Raw genomic sequence first — 19,537 nt, 5'->3', positions numbered from 1 at the left:
GGAAACAGAACAGCAAAGAGGAAAATCGCCAGAAATATTGGCAAGAGAGGCAGCAGCTGTGCTGGCCGCCTTAAAAACACCTCCAAAACAAAAAGGGAAGCGGAAGAGGCAGACCTCCATGTACTTTAAAGCAAGAAGGAGCACACGGATCAAAGTTGGTAGACCCCAGCCGCAGTCAAAGGAGCCAATTATTATTGAGGACACAACCCCTAAACCAAAGGAAGGGTCTCCCTCAAAGATTTCCGTCACCTATGAGTGAGGAAGCCCAAAAACTTCCACCTGGAGAGAAAGACTGAAGACAATGGACACAAAGACTATTCTACATGAAGTTGAGAAATCTCTACAGGAAACTCGGGCTAAGCTAAAGTGTAGGAATTTACAGGGTAAGTTCCTCAGACAGAACACCAAAGGACACCGCTCACAACCAGATCACAGATCAATACACCAGTATTTTTGACATGGTTAAAACCCTCAAAGAGGGAAACAGTCCACGACCTAAGCCAACGCGGCCACTTCAGGCAATTTATTAATAAAAGAATGAAAATTTACATAAGCTTCTCTCATAGACGGATTACACTACAAATGACCCTCCATGCGCTTTAAATAGAAATCATGGACCAATCGGGTGTCAAGCCACGGATCAAGTGTCGATAATACTGAGGAGAGAATGAACTGTCGGATCACTACATATCGTGACCATCGGATTGTAAGTTACAAAATTTACAAGGTAAAGAAACACACTTTACCTAACTCTATACTAGACCAAGTTGTACTTAACTATTTCCTATGTGTCGGAATATCCTAACATCCCCCTTAAGAACAACATGGGATAGGATTGAAGGATTTACAAATATGACACAATAGCAAAAGGAAGGAGGCACTAGAGCCTATCCCCCCTTAGTGACAACTTCTTGAACTCCAACCATAAATCGAAGTTTAGTGAACTTCGCCTCTGTGAGAGCCTTTGTGAAGATGTCTGCAACTTGATCATCTGTTGAACAATATTGCACTTCAAGAACATGGTTGTGAATGAGCTTTCTGATGAAGTGTATGTGCAGTTCAATGTGTTTGTTGCGCTGATGTTGGACTGGATCTTTGCATAGTTGAATGGCACTTTGATTATCACACCAAAGTGTAGTCAGATGCTGCTTCTGAAATCCAAACTCTGACAGGATTGACGAAGCCACAAGGCTTCCTTACTAGCTTCTACGGCACCACGATACTCTGCTTCTGCTGATGAAAGAGAAATGGTGCCTTGTTTCTTGCAAGCCCATGTAATAGGTCCTGAACCAAGAGTGAACACATAACCGGCAATAGACTTCCGATCATCAGGGTCACCAGCGCAATCAGAATCAGTGAAACCAACCAATAGAGGAAATGCTTTGGCACTGTAATGAATCCCAAACTGAACTGTACCTCGAACATAACGAAGTATTCTTTTAGCTGCTTTCCAATGACTTTCACGTGGTTTTTGCATAAAAAGAGCAACAAGGCCAACGGCAAAGGAAAGGTCAGGTCGAGTATGGGTTAGATACAGAAGTTTTCCTACAAGTTGACGGTATAAGGTAGCATCAACTTCAGGAGAAGTACAAGTGACTGAAAGTTTGACTCTAGACTGGAAGGGAGAAGGGGCTGGCTTACAGTCTTCCATGTGAAAATGGCGTAGAATATCACAGGAATACTTGGACTGGGAAAGGGAAATACCCTCCTTGGATTGCAAGACTTGAAGACCGAGAAAATAATGTAAGTGTCCTAAGTCTGTCATTTCAAATTTCTTTTTAAGGCTGGACTTCACATGGTTTATAAGGTTGGGATCACTACCGGTAAGGATAAGATCATCAACATAAAGAACAAGAATGATAAGAGACTTGCCCACTTTCTTGGTGTAGACAATATTGTCAGAATGACACCTAGAAAAGCCAGATTCTAAAAGAAAGCTATCCATTTTGGCATACCAAGCTCGAGGAGCTTGCTTGAGACCATAAAGGGATTTCTTAAGTTGACATACAAGGCTGGAGTCTGTTTTTATGAAGCCAATGGGTTGTTCCATGTAGATTTCTTCATGCAAGTCCCCATGTAAGAAGGCAGATTTAACATCCATCTGATGGACTTCCCATTTGAACGAGGCAGCAAGGGAAAGAACAAGGCGGATAGAATTCATTTTGGCAACAGGGAAGAAGGTTTCAGTGTAGTCAATGCCTTCAACCTGTGAAAAACCTTTAGCAACGAGACGAGCTTTATGTTTATCAACTTTCCCATCTGGTCCATACTTGGTTCTGTAAACCCATTTGCATCTAACAAGTTTTCGTCCCTTTGGTAGAGGAATAAGATCCCATGTATCATTTGCCAATAATGAATGATATTCTTCATTCATAGCTGCTTCCCAATCTGGATGGCCTGAAGCTTCTGCAAAGGTGTCAGGATCATAATTTACTGGAGCTTGAGCCAGTAAAGAAGAGGCTCTGTCAAACTGAGAACGTGTGCGTCGCTGATCTGTAGGATCACCGACAAGATCACCTGCTGCATCTCGAGTAGCACGAACCCATTTTGGAAGCTGAGGAGCTGAAGGAGGATCCTGAGATGGTGGGGGAGGATTGTCATCCTCACTTTCATCATCTGAAGAAGAAATGTTTTCAAAAGTATAAGAGATAGGGAGAGGTGGCACATCCGTCGGACTAGGCTTGCAGGCCGATATATTTTCATCAAATTTTACATCTCTTCTAATGATAACATTTTTGGACTTAAATGGAATAAGTCTATAGCCTTTGACATCTTCAGAATATCCAACAAAAGTACATTTTTCACTCTTAGGTTCTAAAGCTTTATGCTTTTCATCTGGAATATGGGCCCACGCTTCACTTCCAAAAACACGAAAGTGACTTACATCTGGTTTGATTGAGCTCCATGCTTCTTTTGGAGTGATATTCTTTAAAGCCTTAGTAGGAGTGCGATTTATTATGTAATTTGCACAGTTAATTGCTTCTGCCCAAAAACTAAGACCAAGCCCTTTAGATTGTAGCATACAATTAGCCATTTCCTTTAAGGTGCGATTCTTCCTTTCAGCGACACCATTTTGTTGTGGAGTATATGGAACAGTATGTTGCATTTGAATTCCATTCTCAGTGCAAAAGTTGATGAATGTGTTTTTAACATATTCTCCGCCATTATCAGATGTTAGCTTAAGAATTTGATGTCTAGATTGTTTTTCAACAAAGGCCTTGAAGGCCAAAAATGTGTTAAATACTTCACTCTTGAGTTTTAAAAAGTATACCCAAGTGCGTCTGGAGAAATCATAAATGAAAGTTAAGAAATACTTGCAGCCAGAGAATGAAACAACAGGAAGTGGACCACATAAATCACTATGCACAAGTTGTAAAGGGGCTGAGGGGCTGAGGCGTGCCAAGAGGCACGTTTTTCAAAACTGTCCCGATGATGTTTTCCGAGTACACATCCAGAACAAACACCATCTCTGCAAGATACCATAGGAAGACCTGTCACCATATTTTCTTTACATAGATGCTGAAGGGAGCGATAGTTTAAGTGACCAAATCGCTCATGCCAAAGTTTGCTCACTTCATCGTTATGAGCAACAAATACTAAGGGAAGATTTGATGACCCAAAGTTGTGAAACTTATACAACCTTGTAGAATCATCAGCAATGCCAGTAGCTAAAATCTTTTTAGGATCTCTTAGGTCCTTGATTACAACATCATGAGGTGAAAATTCAACGATTTTACCTTCACCTGAATGAGTTATCTGATATACAGATAGAAGGTTGCAGGATAAGGTTGGAACACATAATACATCATTAAATTGACCATTGTCTAGATGAACAGTTCCAGTCCCTACAACACTAAGAGATCTATCATCACCAACATATATATTTTTGGTGTTACAATCATTTAAAGAAGAAAACATGGCTTTGTTTTTGGCCATGTGATAAGAAGCTCCAGAATCAATGAGCCACTCATGAGAATGAGAAGAAGAAGATACATTTAGTGCATAGCCAGTCCGAGATGCTTGACAACCACATGCAGAAAGTACCATTCCTGAAGATGAAGTTGAAGTTGAATATTGCTCCAAATGCATGTTATGTTTCTTCATCGTTGCTTCCAAGGCTTCCATCTTCTTAAAGCATTTGGATTCTAAGTGGCCATCTCGATTACAAAAGTTGCAATGTCTATCAGTCTTCTTCCATTTGTTTTTATTTGTCTTATCATTTTGTTGAAATGATTTTTCATTTTGAGGCTGAGATTGCTTAGGACCCTTGTTTGGTTTAGGACCATTCTTTTTAGGATATGACTTCTTAGGATTCTTTGAATTTGGTTGCTGCTGGGCGGCTAACGCTTTCTTGGAAGAGTTTCCAAGATTAAGAAGACCAAGGTGTAAGAGTTTTTCTTGTTCTCTTATTAAAGAATCACAAAAAGAGTCAAAGGAAGGGGACTTGTAGTCTGTTCCTTGATAAATGAAGGCTTCTCTTATAGAATGGAAGGTGGAAACAAACACAGAGTAGGCTGGTCCCAACTTAATAAGAATGGAATAGATAAGGTTACTATCTTCTTTCTTAACCTTAACACCTTCCAAGAGATATCTAAGGGTCTTGAACTTGGACAAGAAATATTCAATGCAAGAAAAATTATTAGGGTCCAATGTAAGCAACTCATTTTCAAGTTGATGGGCTCTAAGTTCATTTTTAATCCCAAAAACTTTATTGATTTGTTTCATTGCTTCATCAGGAGTATCAAGTTCTGCAATATGGAATCTAAGATCTGGAGAAATAAACATCCCTATCAATCCATGTGCTTGATCTTGCCTATTTTCCCATTTAGCAGCCTTATCTTCATCTTTCGATTTCTTTTCTTGGCCTAAGGCTATTCTATAGAGACCTTTACTTCTAAGTAAATCCTCAATGTAGGACAACCATTGGAAGTAGTTGGTGCTGTCAAGGGTAACTTGGTATTGACTTTCCATTTCAACAGAAACTAAAGCTAAAGATGTTGAAACTAAGTGTTCCAATGGATAGATCTCAAAAAATTAGGCTAGTTTAAAAAAAACGGCTCTGAAAACGGCTTCCGGATGAAGAAGTTATGGCTTTTTGAAAAAAAGGTGTTGAAGTCGCCAACGAAGTGCGGGAATGTGCGGAAATGAAAAAATCCGCCCCCAAAAAATAGAGATTTGAACCCAAGACCTCTACTCTCTTAAAATAGCTTTGAACCAATTGAGCTATACAAAAAATTTGAGAGAGAGAGAGAGAGAAGGGGGGTGATGTTTTGGGTTGTGTGCTTGCTTTGAGAAAGCTCTTTTTCCCTACAAAACAAAAAACACAAAACCCAACACGAACATGCAAAGAAAACAAACCTTACCGCTCGAAGTTAGCTTTAGCCGAAAAACTAAATATTTTCAAAAATGAACCTTGCGGCTCAAAGTTAGCTTTAGCCGGAAACTAAATATTTTCCTCAATGTTTCTGATTTTCCGAGATCACACTAAGGCGCACGGAAAAGAACATACGCATGAGAAAAATCCTTCCTTTTTGTTTCTGATTTGCCCAGATCGCACAGAGTCGCAGGGCAAAGAGCATACGCAGAAATGAAGGGTATAGATCCGGTAATAAAAAAAAGGCTAAAAAAAAACCGAAACCGAAATAAACAAAGAGAAAATAACTGTAAACTGCAAATAAACACTATATACCTCCAGATCTTAAAAATGACGCAACTAGGGCTACCGGAAACCTTTTCGCGTGAAACGAAAGGGGTTCCTCACTGGAACAAATGCTCCCAACACAACAGAGCAGTCCTCTCGGCCCGAAAGCAGTCAGAAATAGTAGATCTAGGAAACGGAAGTCGGATGCAGTTCTACCGGCTTCAGATTTGGATCACCAACGGACGCGGCCCTCAAATAGCTCTGATACCATGTAGGAATTTACAGGGTAAGTTCCTCAGACAGAACACCAAAGGACACCGCTCACAACCAGATCGCAGATCAATACACCAGTATTTTTGACGTGGTTAAAACCCTCAAAGAGGGAAACAGTCCACGGCCTGAGCCAACGCAGCCACTTCAGGCAATTTATTAATAAAAGAATGAAAATTTACATAAGCTTCTCTCATAGACGGATTACACTACAAATGACCCTCCATGCGCTTTAAATAGAAATCATGGACCAATCGGGTGTCAAGCCACGGATCAAGTGTCGGTAATACCGAGGAGAGAATGAACCGTCGGATCACTACATATCGTGACCGTCGGATTGTAAGTTACAAAATGTACAAGGTAAAGAAACACACTTTACCTAACTCTATACTAGACCATGTTGTACTTAACTATTTCCTATGTGTCGGAATATCCTAACATAAAGGAGACTAAGAAGTTGGAGGAAAAGGTGGCCAAACAACCACAGGAAGAAGAAAGGACAGAGGAAATATTGGAACCAAGTCCTCAGCCCAGTTTGGGCACATACTATAACTTGTTAGAAGGTGGGAAAATAATTCCCCAAAAATTTGCAGTGCCACTATTTTTTGCACTAGAGGAAGAAAGGATTAGGACTCATACTTGGATGAGGATGGCCAAGTCCAAGGGTATGGTAGACATAGGCCCCCTAGAGGAACAACTCAAGGATTCAAGGAAAGAATTGGCTATGGTGAAGCATGTGGAAAGCTGTTAGAGTGCCAAACTACAGGAAGAGAACAAGCTGCTGAAACAGCAGCTACAGCTACAGGGAATCCATAAGGAAGACAGGCCCTCCATTCTAGGAGAACAGCAGCAATGGGAAAAGCCTCCAACAGACAAAGAAACCTTGGATGAACAACAAAGAAAGGATGGGTTGCAGGCTGAGATCGAGGCACTAACAAAACAGTTACAGGAGAAGGAGTTGCAGGCAGCAGAGGAGATACAGTCTCTAAGGCAACAGGTACATGAGAAGGAAGCCCAACTAGCCTGCATGGCCAGTTGGGCAATAGAGGCCATACAATGTAGGCAGCCTGCCAAGTCATACGCTTTGTACCTTAAAGATCAATGGTTGCAGTTCCAGATTAACACCTTGGCCCAAAGGGGCACTACTCCATTTCAAAACTATCATCAATTTGTGGCTTTATGTGACAGTAGCTCATCAGAGGACAAGGCTAAATTATCAGAGTTTTATTTGCACAACTTAGCCCTTCCAAATATGAATTCGTGGGATCCCAACACTGTGGTAGGAGATGTCCAACTTATGGCCATGGCCTCTTGGATGAATTCTGAAGAAAAAAGAGCAGCAAAGGTCCGAAATATTATGAGCAAGGAACTCAGTGAGCCACTAATGATCAGAGTAGAGCTGGAGGATCCCTCAGCATTGATAAGCACCCACCAGCACTTGGCCAACAGCCCTCAGGATTTACCAGATCACATTGAGCGACAGGCTCAAGCTATTGCCCACTTTGAGGACATGGAGAGACTGTTGGGGGATAACTGCCTCCATGCTTGCACAAGGAGGTGGAACACACTGCCCCACAATTTGAAGATAAGGGAATACCACTCTCCAACCAGGATGAGGGAGGCCTTGGCAAGGGTACCCCTCTATAAACAGTCAATGCAAAATCTGCAGGCCAATTGGATCGGCATGAAATTCAGTGCTCCCTTGCTTTTCGGATTTCTAGAAGGAGTTAAGGAAGAAGAGGAAAATAGGCAGTGGGAGGAAGTGGAAGAAGACATCACCGCATAGGCCTAGAACATGAGAGAGGCAGTCAAAGCTATCAAGGATGATGAGATTAGTTTCTCAGAGGATGAGCAACCCATTTAGCAAGGGGGTGATGATGAGCCCCAAAAATTGGTAACTTATTGGGCTCATTTTGCCTACTGTTCTTCATCAATCCACCATTTTTCATAGTTTATGCATGTTTTTTTGAGTATATTTATGTTAGTTGAACGAAAGAGGATAGTCACTTGACCAAGAAGGCTAACACATGGTTATTGCAAATTTTTGGACAAATTTTGGACCAAAGCAAAGCATTTATGAGCCATATGACAGCCAAGCATGAAGGAACAAGGGTGAGGATTCGTGGGAAGGGTGTCTCCTACACTAAATGGCCCCTTCCTCGAAATCTCCACCCTTAGCTCGGAGTTCAGCAGGCCACCGAAAAGGATTCTCAATGGCAGCTGAGCAGTTTTGTGTAAAGTGACTGATCACTGGCAGTTTGAGCAGCCGAGCCCCTCGAGTTAAGGAGGGTTGTTGGAAACCCTCGTAGTGCATAAATAGGAAGGCTTCTAGCCTTTGTAGTTTACTTTTTGAGCAATTGTATTTTGCACTATAGTGCTGCTAGTTTCTAAGCTCATTTTTGTAGTTTCTGCTGTGCAACTTTCTTGTGACATGGTTATTTTTGAAAAATGGAAAGCAGTTTCCTTTGGCATTAGTCCTGAGCTTTTTATTAGGAGCTTGTAGCTCTTGGGGTTGGGCCCAACCCAAGTGCCAAGGCCTCCTTCTTATACTGTTATATGTTTTGAATGTCTTTATCAAATAATTTCTGTTAAGTAGATTACAATTTTGCTTGATTATATAGGTCATTGTTGATGATTAAAAAGGATTTTCAGGTTCAGATTGTTTTGATAGGTTAATAACAGAGAAGATCTTCAGAAAAAGGCCATCAAGCACCCTTGATCTCACCTCTTCCTCTGTGGGACCATGAGCTGAGACCAAGGTGTCCTTGTCGCTACCAAAAACACTGTCTTTGCTTCATCATGCAATTGTTAGTGTAGATTCTCATCTGCAGAAGTTGATACCATTTGAGGTTACATGTTTAGGTTCATGATTTCTTAGTTTGCATAGCTATTTCACATGATTTCGTTGCAATAAACTTCTTCTCATTTGCTTTGCTGATATTCAGGTCAGATTAGGTTAAAGTAGCTAGGTCTTTGGTTTTTCGAGTCTTTGTTTGAATAGTTTGGAAAATAACTTGCAAAGCACCTATAAAACCTCTTTGCCTACCCCTACTCCATCAATACCACCTGCTCCACCCTCCAACTCTGATTCTTGCCTCACATTTGCTACGTACCCTCACTTTGACCTAATTTCCATATTTTTGTGCAACATTGCTCTACCCCTCCATGAACAAATCCAACCGTCCTTGTCACTCACCTGCTTCATTCGCCAGGTCCTAGACCCTTCCACATCATCATCAACCTCCATACCCACTTCTTCACCTCTTTTCCACCATCAAACCTTCAAAAATCTCCTTTCGGAACATCTTGTAGAAGCCACAGAACATCTTGTAGAACCCCTACAGACTTCCTGTAGAAGCTCACGAAAGTGGTTTCTTGGAATCTGATCACTGTGAAACTCTCTGGAAGGGTGTTAGGGGCCCCTTAGGCCCTCTTCTAACCTTCCCAACCTCTTGCAAGAACCTACTCCATTTCCTTTCGCCAGTTAACCTCTGCACAGTCAAAAACAGTTAAAGCATATGCAAAATAATCTTGACGAAGTACTCAAAAATGAAAAAAGATGTTTTCTTCATATTTCTCTTCAGAAGTAGCTTAGTCACATGCATTTTACCTTTCTAAAATTCAATGGCATCCATTCTTGTAGCTTCATCCTTTTACTTGCACCAGTAGGGTTAGTCAGTAAAACTAGGGTTTGTTAGGGTTTGCGTTCCTTTCTAGCTTTCAACCTCTTTCTGCAAGTAGATTAGCCTCTGGTTGAGTTAGCTTTCATCCATCACCGTTAAAAGCTTCTTATGAGAGCTCATAGAAGTTGGCTTAAGCTCCTAGCAAACTTGTGCTAGCTAATCCAGTGACAGCTACGGCAAGAGCTAGTACTTGTGCATATAGCATCGTCGCTTCCAAGTTTGTTACGAACTACCGGGTTGATAAAAGTGAAGAAGGGAGTCCCAGGAGTTGCAGCATTATTGCTACAATACTAGAAACCACCAGCCCGTGTATTTTGTTTTAAACATTACAAAATCCCTGCATTAACTAATTTCTCACGGCTTTTGGGTATTTTTGTTTTATTTCTATTAAAACCCATATATAAACTTATTATTTGTTTTACCCCGGCATTATAGCTTTAACCCTTATAACACCGCGCATATAATATAATCCATAGCCCGGGCCCGCCCATACCTGTCGCATCGGCTAACAAACATGAGCATTAATCTGTTGACCATCCGATCGTCCCTTGGAGGATCCAACGATATACACAGCCCCCGCTCCCGTACCTTGCACACCCGTTAGCTTGCGGGGAAAGTGGTTTTCCCCTCCATCACATCTGCCACATGCCTTAATCTTATTGCATCGTGCTTCCTTGTACGTATACCACCTTTTCCCAAAGAGTGGTGTAGGGAAACTGTTTACCGCCATCCAATACGGTCCTCGCCCGCTAACTTTCTCGCATCTCTGCTCCCTGTCAACCATCGGATCGGCCCAACCATGATCTGACGGTCCACATTCTTCTCATACATATGTCTCCCGGTAGCCTCCATACGTTAATCTCCACTACTCGTTTGTTTAATCCAACGGCTGTTATTGATCCCCATTGTGCTGCATGTCTTCCATCGCCTCCCGTTATTAGATCTTGGTCGTCCGCTTGAGCCATCCAACGGCCAGCATTCATCCTCGGCTCTTTGTCCATTTTTGATGTATTTTGCTGTGTTTTTGGCCCGTTTGTGCGTGCAAAAAAACAAGAGAGGACCTGGTCTTCAGTGCATGAATTCCTCAGCGACCACAATTGAGTAACAGCACGGTCAAAGATGAGAAATTACCACCTTCAGCAGTTGAATTCATTCAACAGTTATGGACATTTATGTAGGAAACATTCCACCTGTTCAAGAAGTACACCAAAGTACCAAAGAATGTCAAATTTGTTAATTAGAATAGTCAGAATGTATTAGAGGCCCATAATAGTTTGTAAATGCAGTTGGTGGTCCATTAAGACACCTTCACGCACAACATGGCAGAGATTTTGTGAACAAATTCTATATATACCCAGAAACACAATGTAATCAGGTTAATGAATGTCATTCTGTTGCAAGCTTCAACTTCTGGAGACTAAAACTACTTTGTAACCTACAGCTTCTGGTCTGCGTTTCCAACTAATACAAGCTTCTTTTGTTGTTGATTGCTTACTCTCCACTACTTCTCCTTGTTCCAGGTTGTGTTTGTTCTGCATTATTTCATGTGCTGTTAATATTTAGCATTAGAGGGGCTGCCATCCGACCTCTATGTTAGGATTTAGCATGTATCATTGAATTTGCTTGCATGTTTCTATTGTTTTAATGCCAGAGAGCTGTCATCTTGTCTGTGTATTAGAAACAGATTTACAGACCTTTTAACTAGTTACAGTTGGCCATCACAGGGTCCTGTGCATCTGCTGGTGTGATCAGTGTTCTCCATCATCACATTGTCTCTAAAACTGTGAGTAATTGGTGGTTAAAAGCCTTGTAGCCTGAGGGTGTTCACCCATGTCTAGGGTCAATCATAGTAGAAGTGGTTATCTGGCTTGAATATGCAGCATTTCTTTCATTCATCCACCTATTTTTCCAACATTTTGTTGAGTTTGTAATGTTCCCGAGCATCACTGATATACAACCTAGGTGAGTTTCTTGGGGTGATAACATTAATTGGCACCGTTGCCAGGGAAAGAAGAATCGAAGCTCAGCTTCCCTGGGAGAACGACACAGCTTCAAGCTTTGATGACAGACAAGGTTTGAACACAGTTTCTGGTTGTAATCATCTGTCTGGCGACTCCATTGCAGGAAGACCAACCTTTGGCGACTCCACATTGAAGTTCTGGCTCAGTTTGTGAGAAATACTCGAAGAAATCCTCAGAAACTACCAGCTGAACCAGTGCCTGAGCCTGAGAAGATTGTTAAGTCGAAGAAAGCTTCACAGAAAGGGGCATCAGGATTAGGTAAGCCTAAGAAGTCTCATTCATCTCTAAATGATAAAGTTATTGTTGAAGATTTACAGTTTGAGGATTTAGAGCACAGCACTGCTAATAGGGAAAAATATTCAGAGATTAGTTCAGCCCCTTGTACAGTTAGTTCCCCTTTGAATCTCAGTCCAAAGAAAGCATCTTATTCAGTCCAAAATATCCCTTTATCTCTACCATCCATCACATTACCCGCTATTACTCTATCTGCTAGTATTCTTCCCAATATTTCAATCATGGTTGGAAAGCAAGCACCTATGAGGATAGAAAGAATTGTAGCTGCCAGATATGGACCGTTGGTATTGCCTGTCCCTTTAAATCCTATGCCTGTGGGAGAATATCAGAAATATATGCCTAAATTCACTGGCACAGAGGGAGTAACAGTAGAATAACACCTTGAAGCTTTTTACAGTTATGCTGATCATTTAGATATAAGTGAAAATGATGTGTGGATGAGAGTTTTTGTCCAGAGCCTTGATGGAGAGGCTAGGAAGTGGTTTAGAGAATTGCCCCAGAGATCTATAACAGATATAGAAGCATTAGATGATGCATTTTTGAAACAATGGGAAGATAAGAAGGACTTGTTGTATTATCATACTGAGTTTGGTAATCTGAAGAGGGAAAATGGGGAGTCAATACCTGACTTTAACAAAAGATTTAATTGAATGTATAGTAAGATACCATCTGAGGTGAAACCTACTCCCACTTCTGCCAAACTCACTTATGCCAATGCTTTTGACTCTGATTTCTGCCTGTTATTGAGAGAAAGGAGATGTGCCAGACTGGCAGACATGCGGGATGCAGCCTTAGAAGTAGAATATAATATAATGGCTGCAGAGAAGCTTAAAAGCCAAGCTGATAGAAGGAAACAGAGAAACAAAGCATCTACTTCTTCTGCATCATCTTTAGAGCCTAAATTAGACAAAATGACTAAGATGATAGAGTCATTGGCTGCTGAAATTTCTAAGCTAAAGGTTGAGCAAAATTCAGGGAGAACAAGGCAGTAGAACACATTTGCTCAAAGAAATCCTATTCCATTTAGAAGAGAAAATGAATACTTACAAATTATGCAGAGGGGTGAAGATTCAAAAGAAGATCAGAAAGTTAAAGCTCCTTTCCAAAATGTAGTCATGGAGGAGGAACAATTTGAAGAAGATGAGGATCAAATTCACTGTATGGAAGATAAAGGCAGCGCTGCATTTTTGACATTGGCTGAGTATGAACAGTCATTGCTGCAAGAACAAAATAGTCAAGAGTGGGAAAGAGGAGTTGATCTACAAACTGGTGAGAAGCAGCAGAGATATAATTTGAGGCCGAATGCAAAGAATGTCAAATAAATTTTTTCCCAAAGAACTGATGTCCAAACAGAACCACAGAATAGCAAGCAGAGAAGACCAGCAGCTGATCCAGTCATCCTCAAAGCTCCTGTTCAAGAGGTAAAATGTTCTGATAAGTCACATTCTTCTTTCAGCTTTGAGTCAGAGGTTCAAAAATTGAAAATATTTGTGCCTCTGGTTGAGTTGGTGAAGAGTGAAGTATTTAGGAAGCCTATTCTTGAAGCCCTTGAGCTACAAACCAAACAAACCTCCATTGACTTTATCAATTTGCAAGATGATAAACCTGCTATTGTGCTCAGTCCTATGGTTGAACCTGCTGATAATAATTGTCCATCTTTTTATGTTTCATTGACCATTCATGACAAAATCCTCCACAACTACCTACTAGACATAAGGGCCAGCCACAATCTAATGCCTAAAGTTTTCATGGAAGAGTTAGACCTTGATATCACTAGACCCTATCATGATTTATTCACTTTTGATTCAAGGAAGGTGAAATGTCTTGGATTGGTTAAAGATTTGGCCATTACCTTAACTCAGCTGCCCATGAAGAGTATCATGATGGATATTATGGTAGCAGATGTCCCTCCTAATTTTGGCATGCTGCTGTCCAGAGGGTGGATTAAGAGATTAGGTGGGACCTTATAGAATGATTTATCGTATGCCACTGTCCCAGTGTTTGGAGGAGAAAGAAAGAGGTTATATAGAGAAGCACAGTTGGCATATATCATTAGTGATGAGAAGAACCCTACAAATCATCCTATATATGCAGTGGACACTGATTTTGGAGCATGCATTCTCCAAATGGAAGAATCTCATAAGGCCGTAATGTAGATCAAGAAACCAATTGTTCAGGCCAAGAAAGAGCAAGGAAGTCAGATTTGGGAGTTATTCTTTGATGGAGCGTGTTCCAAGGAGACTGCAGGAGCAGGGGTGGTGCTAGTTTCTCCATAAAAAGAAAGCATTCAGCTGTCTTTCAAGCTGGTTTTTCAAGTCACAAATAACATAGAATAATATGAAGCTTTGCTGTTAGGCCTTAATGTAGCAAAATATAGAGGAATCAAGAATCTGAAGGTGTTTGGAGATGCTGATCCGATAATTCAGCAAATAAATAAAACATTTCAGGCAAAGCACCCAAGGCTGAAAGTGTACAGAGATGAGGTATGGAGAGTTAGAGATTCTTTTGATTTTTTTTTGTATTTCATACATTCCTAGAGCCCAAAATCAACTTGTTGATTCCCTTGTTGTGTCTGCTAGTCTGTTTATACCTCCCATGCCTCCCAGACTAGTGTATGAAGTTCAAATGAAATATAGACCTTCCTTCCCTGATAATGTCCACCATTGGAAAGTTTTTGAAGATGATGATGAGTTGAATAGATTCCTTCAAGTCATTGGTGAATTTTCTGAGATGCAAATTGACCAAGAAAATGATGTCTTGTTAGAAAATCCCAAATCCCAGCTTATAAATAAAATTGGTAAAGACAGCATTGTCCAACTTCCTAGTAACCATATTCCAAAGGGTCTAATTCCTCTAGAAAGATTGTTTGACCAGAATGATGTGCCTTACAAAGCTGCCCAAAAAGAAAGCCAATCTGCAGTCTGTAAGCATGATATAGGAATTCCAGGTCAGCCTAAATATGTAAATTTGTCCACTCATTTGTCTGCTGATCAAAGTGTTGAATACTGCGATTTAATGAGGCAATTTGCTGATGTGTTTTCCTGGGAGTATAGTGATCTAAAAACTTATGACAAGAATATAATTCAGCATAAAATCCCTCTGGAGAAAGACAATGTTCCTTGCAAGCAGAAGCTGAGACCAATAAATCCTATGCTTCTTCCTCTAATTGAAAAATAAATTAAAAAATTGTTGGCTGCCAAGATCATAGTTCCTCTCAGGTATTCAAAATGGGTAGCCAATCTAGTGGTGGTGAGGAAGAAGAGTGGAGAAATTAGACTGTGTGTTGATTTCATAAATTTGAACAAATGCTCCAAGAAAGACAACTATCCCCTGCCAAAGATGGAGCACTTGTTGCAAAAGGTCTCAGGAGCCAAAGTGATGTCATTTTTGGATGGATTTTCAGGCTTTAATCAGATTGTTGTGCACCCATATGATCAAGAAAAGACTGCATTTACCACTCCTTGGGGCACTTTTATGTATGCCAAAATGCCATTTAGATTGATGAATGCTAGAGCCACCTTTCAGAGAGCTATGGACATAGCATTTGTGGGAGAGAAGGACAAATTTGTGCTTATCTACCTTGTTGATATAATAGTTTACTCCAGCAACCATCAAAATCATTTGCAGCATTTGAAAAAGGTGTTTCTGAAGTGCAGGAGGTTTGGAATATCAGTCAATCCCAAAAAATCACTTGTTTTAGAAGAAGGCAAGTTGTTAGGACATATTGTATCTGCTGCAAGTGTTCAGATTGACCCAGAAAGAGTCAAAGCCATACAGTCTTTCACTATCCCTAGATCAAAGAAGGATATTCAGTATTTTTTGGGCAAAATTAATTTTGTCAGGAGGTTTATTCCAAATCTTGCAGAGTTGGTTAAGCATGTGACCTCCATGTTGAAAAAGGATCAAAGGTAAGATGGACTGAAACAGCAAGAAAATCATTTGATTCCATCAAAAAGGCTATTATGGAAGCTCCCACACTAAGCAGCCCAAATTACAACAAGGAGTTCCATATATTTTCTTTTGCCTCTGAAGACACCATTGCAGCGCTTTTATTGCCGCAAGATGAAGAAGGTTCAGAGCATCCAGTAGCATTTTTCAGCAAGAACTTGAGGGATGTTGAACTGAGGTATGATATTATAGAAAAATAGGCATATGCTCTTATTAAATCCTTAAAGGCTTTCAGAGTCTATATCTTGCATTCAAAAATAATTGCATATGTGCCCTCTGCTGCAATAAAAGATGTCCTAACACAACCTGATGCTGATGGAAGAAGGGCAAAATGGATTGCTAAAATGCTTGAATTTAATATAGAACTGAAGCCCACCAAGTTGGTCAGAGGTCAGGGGCTTGCCAAGCTATTGGCTGAGGAAAATTGTAGATCATTAGACATTGAGTTCTTATATGCAAATGCAGAAAATGGTCAAACAAATGAAGAAAAGGAAGAGGCAACTGAAACCGAGAGTAAACAGTCAGTGACCGAAAATCTAGCTTCGTGTAACTGGTATGCTGAAATAATTAATTTCTTGTTGAAGCTAGAGATCCCTTCAGAATTTACTCCAAGTCAATCTAGAACTTTAAAGCTTAGAGTAGAAAAATTTTGCATTATGGAAAATCTGCTCTACTGGAGGGATCCATCTGGTGTGCTTTTAAGGTGTCTGGACAAATATCAGTCAAAAGAAGTTATGCAGCAGTTTCATAACAGCATATGTGGATGGCACCATTATTGGAAAACTACAGCCCATAAAGTTCTCAGAGCTAGGTACTATTGGCCCACCTTATTTTCTGATGTGTTTGCTTTTGTTAGATCTTGTGACAGGTGCCAAATATTTGAAGGAAGACAGCAGTTGAAATCCTGGCCCCTAAAACCAATTCAGGCAAAAGGACCTTTTCAGCATTGGGCCTTGGATTTTATTGGAGAAATTAATCCACATTAAAGTGGCCAGCACAGGTGGATATTAGTAGCCACTGATTATTTCACTAAGTGGATTGAAGCAGTCCCTACAAGGAACGCTAATCATAATGTGGTCATCAAGTTTTTGATAGAAAGTATCTTCAGCGGACTTGGTTGTCCACACAAACTAGTAACAGATAATGCAGCAGCCTTCAGGGCAAAAGAGCTGGTGGAAATGTGTGATTCAATGGGCATTAAACTTGTTCATTCCACCTCATATTATCCTCAGGGAAATGGTCTAGCAAAATCCTCTAATAAAATTCTAATCAGGATAATTAAAAAAATGTTAGAGGACAATAAAAAGAATTGGGATTCAAAGCTCAAGTACGCACTGTGGGCTGACAGAGTGACCATGAAAAAATCCACAGGGTATTCTCCTTTCAAATTGGTATATGGCACTAATTCTGTATTTCCAATTCAGCTATCTCTCCCTGTGGCAAAATTCCTTAAAAAAGAGTAGGATGAGGAAGAAGACATGGCAAAGAGAATCATTGATCTAGCAGAGGTACATCAAATTAGAGAACAGCTGGTTGAAAAGGCTGCAGCACATCAGAGAAAGGTCAAAGAAGCCTTTGACAGGAAGGCAAAATCAAATAATTTTCAGGTTGGTGACTTGGTTTTGAAATGGGATGCACTAAAGGAAAAGAAACAACACCTTCACAGGTTCAAAGGAACAACACCTTCATACTGAAAAGTATGGGAGGAGAGACAGTTTTTGATGGCCCAGTTAATGGGAAGTTTTTGAAAGTTTATGTTGTTTAAGCTCTGTTGGCCTCAAAGGCTATAAATATTTTGCTTTTATCAGTTTTGTGTAGGCACAGTAGACTCCATGCCCAATGGAACACTAGGAATTTTGGCTAATTTGTTTTCAGCTGGAAAGGCATTGATGTGCAGGTTCTTGAGACCTCACAGGGAGGATCTCATCCCCAGAAGGAGCCAGTGTTAGCTCTGCTACAGATTCAGTGTTTAAGGGTTAAAAGCAGGTTTGGCAGTGCTGGTTATGCTTTCAAGAGGTTCACAGCAGTGGATTTCTTCTTCCCTTTCATCCTCCTTATTCTCCTTCATTACCCCTTAATCTCTTCACAAAACCCGTTTAAACCCCTTTAAACCCTTTTCCCAAAGTGCCCGTGCATTTTGTTTTAAACATTACAAAAGCCCTGCATTAACCTATTTCTCACAGCTTTTGGGCGTTTTTGTTTTATTTCTATTAAAACCCATATATAAACTTATTATTTGTTTTTACCCCGGCATTATAGCTTTAACCCTTATAACACCACACATATAATATAATCCATAGCCTGGGCCCGCCCGTACCTGTCGCATCGGCTAAAAAACATGAGCATTAACCTGTTGACCGTCTGATCGTCTTGCGGAGGATCTGACGATATACGCAGCCCCCGCTCCCGTAACTTGCACACCTGTTAGCTCGCGGGGAAAGTGGTTTTCCCCGCCATCACATCTGCCATGTGCCTTAATCTTATTGCATCACGCTGCCTTGTACGTATACCACCTTTGCTCGAAGATCGGTGCAGGGAAACCATTTACCGCCATCCAGTACGGTCCCTGCCCACTAACTTTCTCGCATCTTCGCTCCCTGTCAACCGTCGGATCGGCCCAACCATGATTCGACGGTCCATGTTCTTCTCATACATATGTCTCTCGGTAGCCTCCATACGTTAATCTTCGCCGCTCGTTTGTTTAATCCAACAACTGCTATTGATCCCCATTGCACTGCATGTCTTCCATCGCCTCCTGCTATTAGATCTCGGCCGTCCGCCTGAACCATCCAACGGCTAGTGTTCATCCTCAGCTCTTCGTCCATTTTTTCTGTATTTTGCTGTGTGTTTTGGCCCATTTGTATGGGCAAAAAAACAAGAGAGGATCCGGTCTTCAGTGCATGAAGTCCTCAGCTACCACAGATAAGTAACAGCATGGTCAAGGACGAGAAAGTACCACCTTCAACAGTTGAATTCATTCAGCAGTTATGGACATTTATGCAGGAAACATTCCACCTGTTCAAGGAGTACACCAAAGTACCAGAGAATGTCAAATTTGTTAATTAGAACAGTCATAATGTATCAGAGGCCCATAATAGTTTGTAAATACGGTTGGTGGTCCATTAAGACACCTTCACACACAGCATAGCAGAGATTTTTGTGAACAGATTCTATATATACCCAGAAACACAATGTAATCAGGTTGATGAATGTCATTCTGTTGCAAGCTTCAACTTCTGGAGATTGTAACTACTTTGTAACCTGCAACTTCTAGTCTGCATTTCTAGCTAATACAAGCTTCTTTTGTTGTTGATTGCTCACTCTCCACTACTTCTCCTTATTCCAGGTTGTTCCTGTTCTGCATTATTTCATGTGCTGTTAATATTTAGCATTAGAGGGGCTGTCATCCCACCTTTGTGTTAGGATTTAGCATGTATCATTGAATTTTCTTGCAGGTTTCTATTGTTTTAATGCCAGAGAGTTGTCATCCTGTCTGTGTATTAGAAACAGATTTACAGACCTTTTAACTGGTTGCAGCTGGCCATCACAAGGTCCTGTGCATCTGCTGGTGTGATCAGTGTTCTCCATCATCACATTGTCTCTAAAACTGTGAGTAATTGGTGGTTAAAAGCCTTGTAGCCTGGGGGTGTTCACCCATGTCTGGGGTCAATCATAGTAGA

General features: G+C 40.8%; 1 protein-coding gene across 1 annotated transcript in view; it reads right to left on the bottom strand.

Moving 5' to 3' along the window:
• Nucleotides 1–18,682, bottom strand: part of LOC149255892 (uncharacterized) — a 63,467-nt gene extending 44,785 nt beyond the window's left edge. The window contains exon 1 of the mRNA XM_089455151.1: nt 18,536–18,682. Coding sequence (XP_089311277.1) covers nt 18,536–18,682 — 147 coding nt within the window. The remainder of the gene's footprint in view (nt 1–18,535) is intronic.
• Between the last annotated feature and the right edge of the window lie 855 nt (nt 18,683–19,537).

The sequence above is a fragment of the Pinus tabuliformis genome, chromosome 7, assembly GCF_031772625.1.
Source record: "Pinus tabuliformis cultivar Carrire ecotype Pingquan chromosome 7, CPIR1, whole genome shotgun sequence".
NCBI lineage: Eukaryota > Viridiplantae > Streptophyta > Pinopsida > Pinales > Pinaceae > Pinus > Pinus tabuliformis.
Note: the sequence above shows the minus strand (reverse complement) of the source record. Positions and strands in the feature narration are given on the sequence as shown.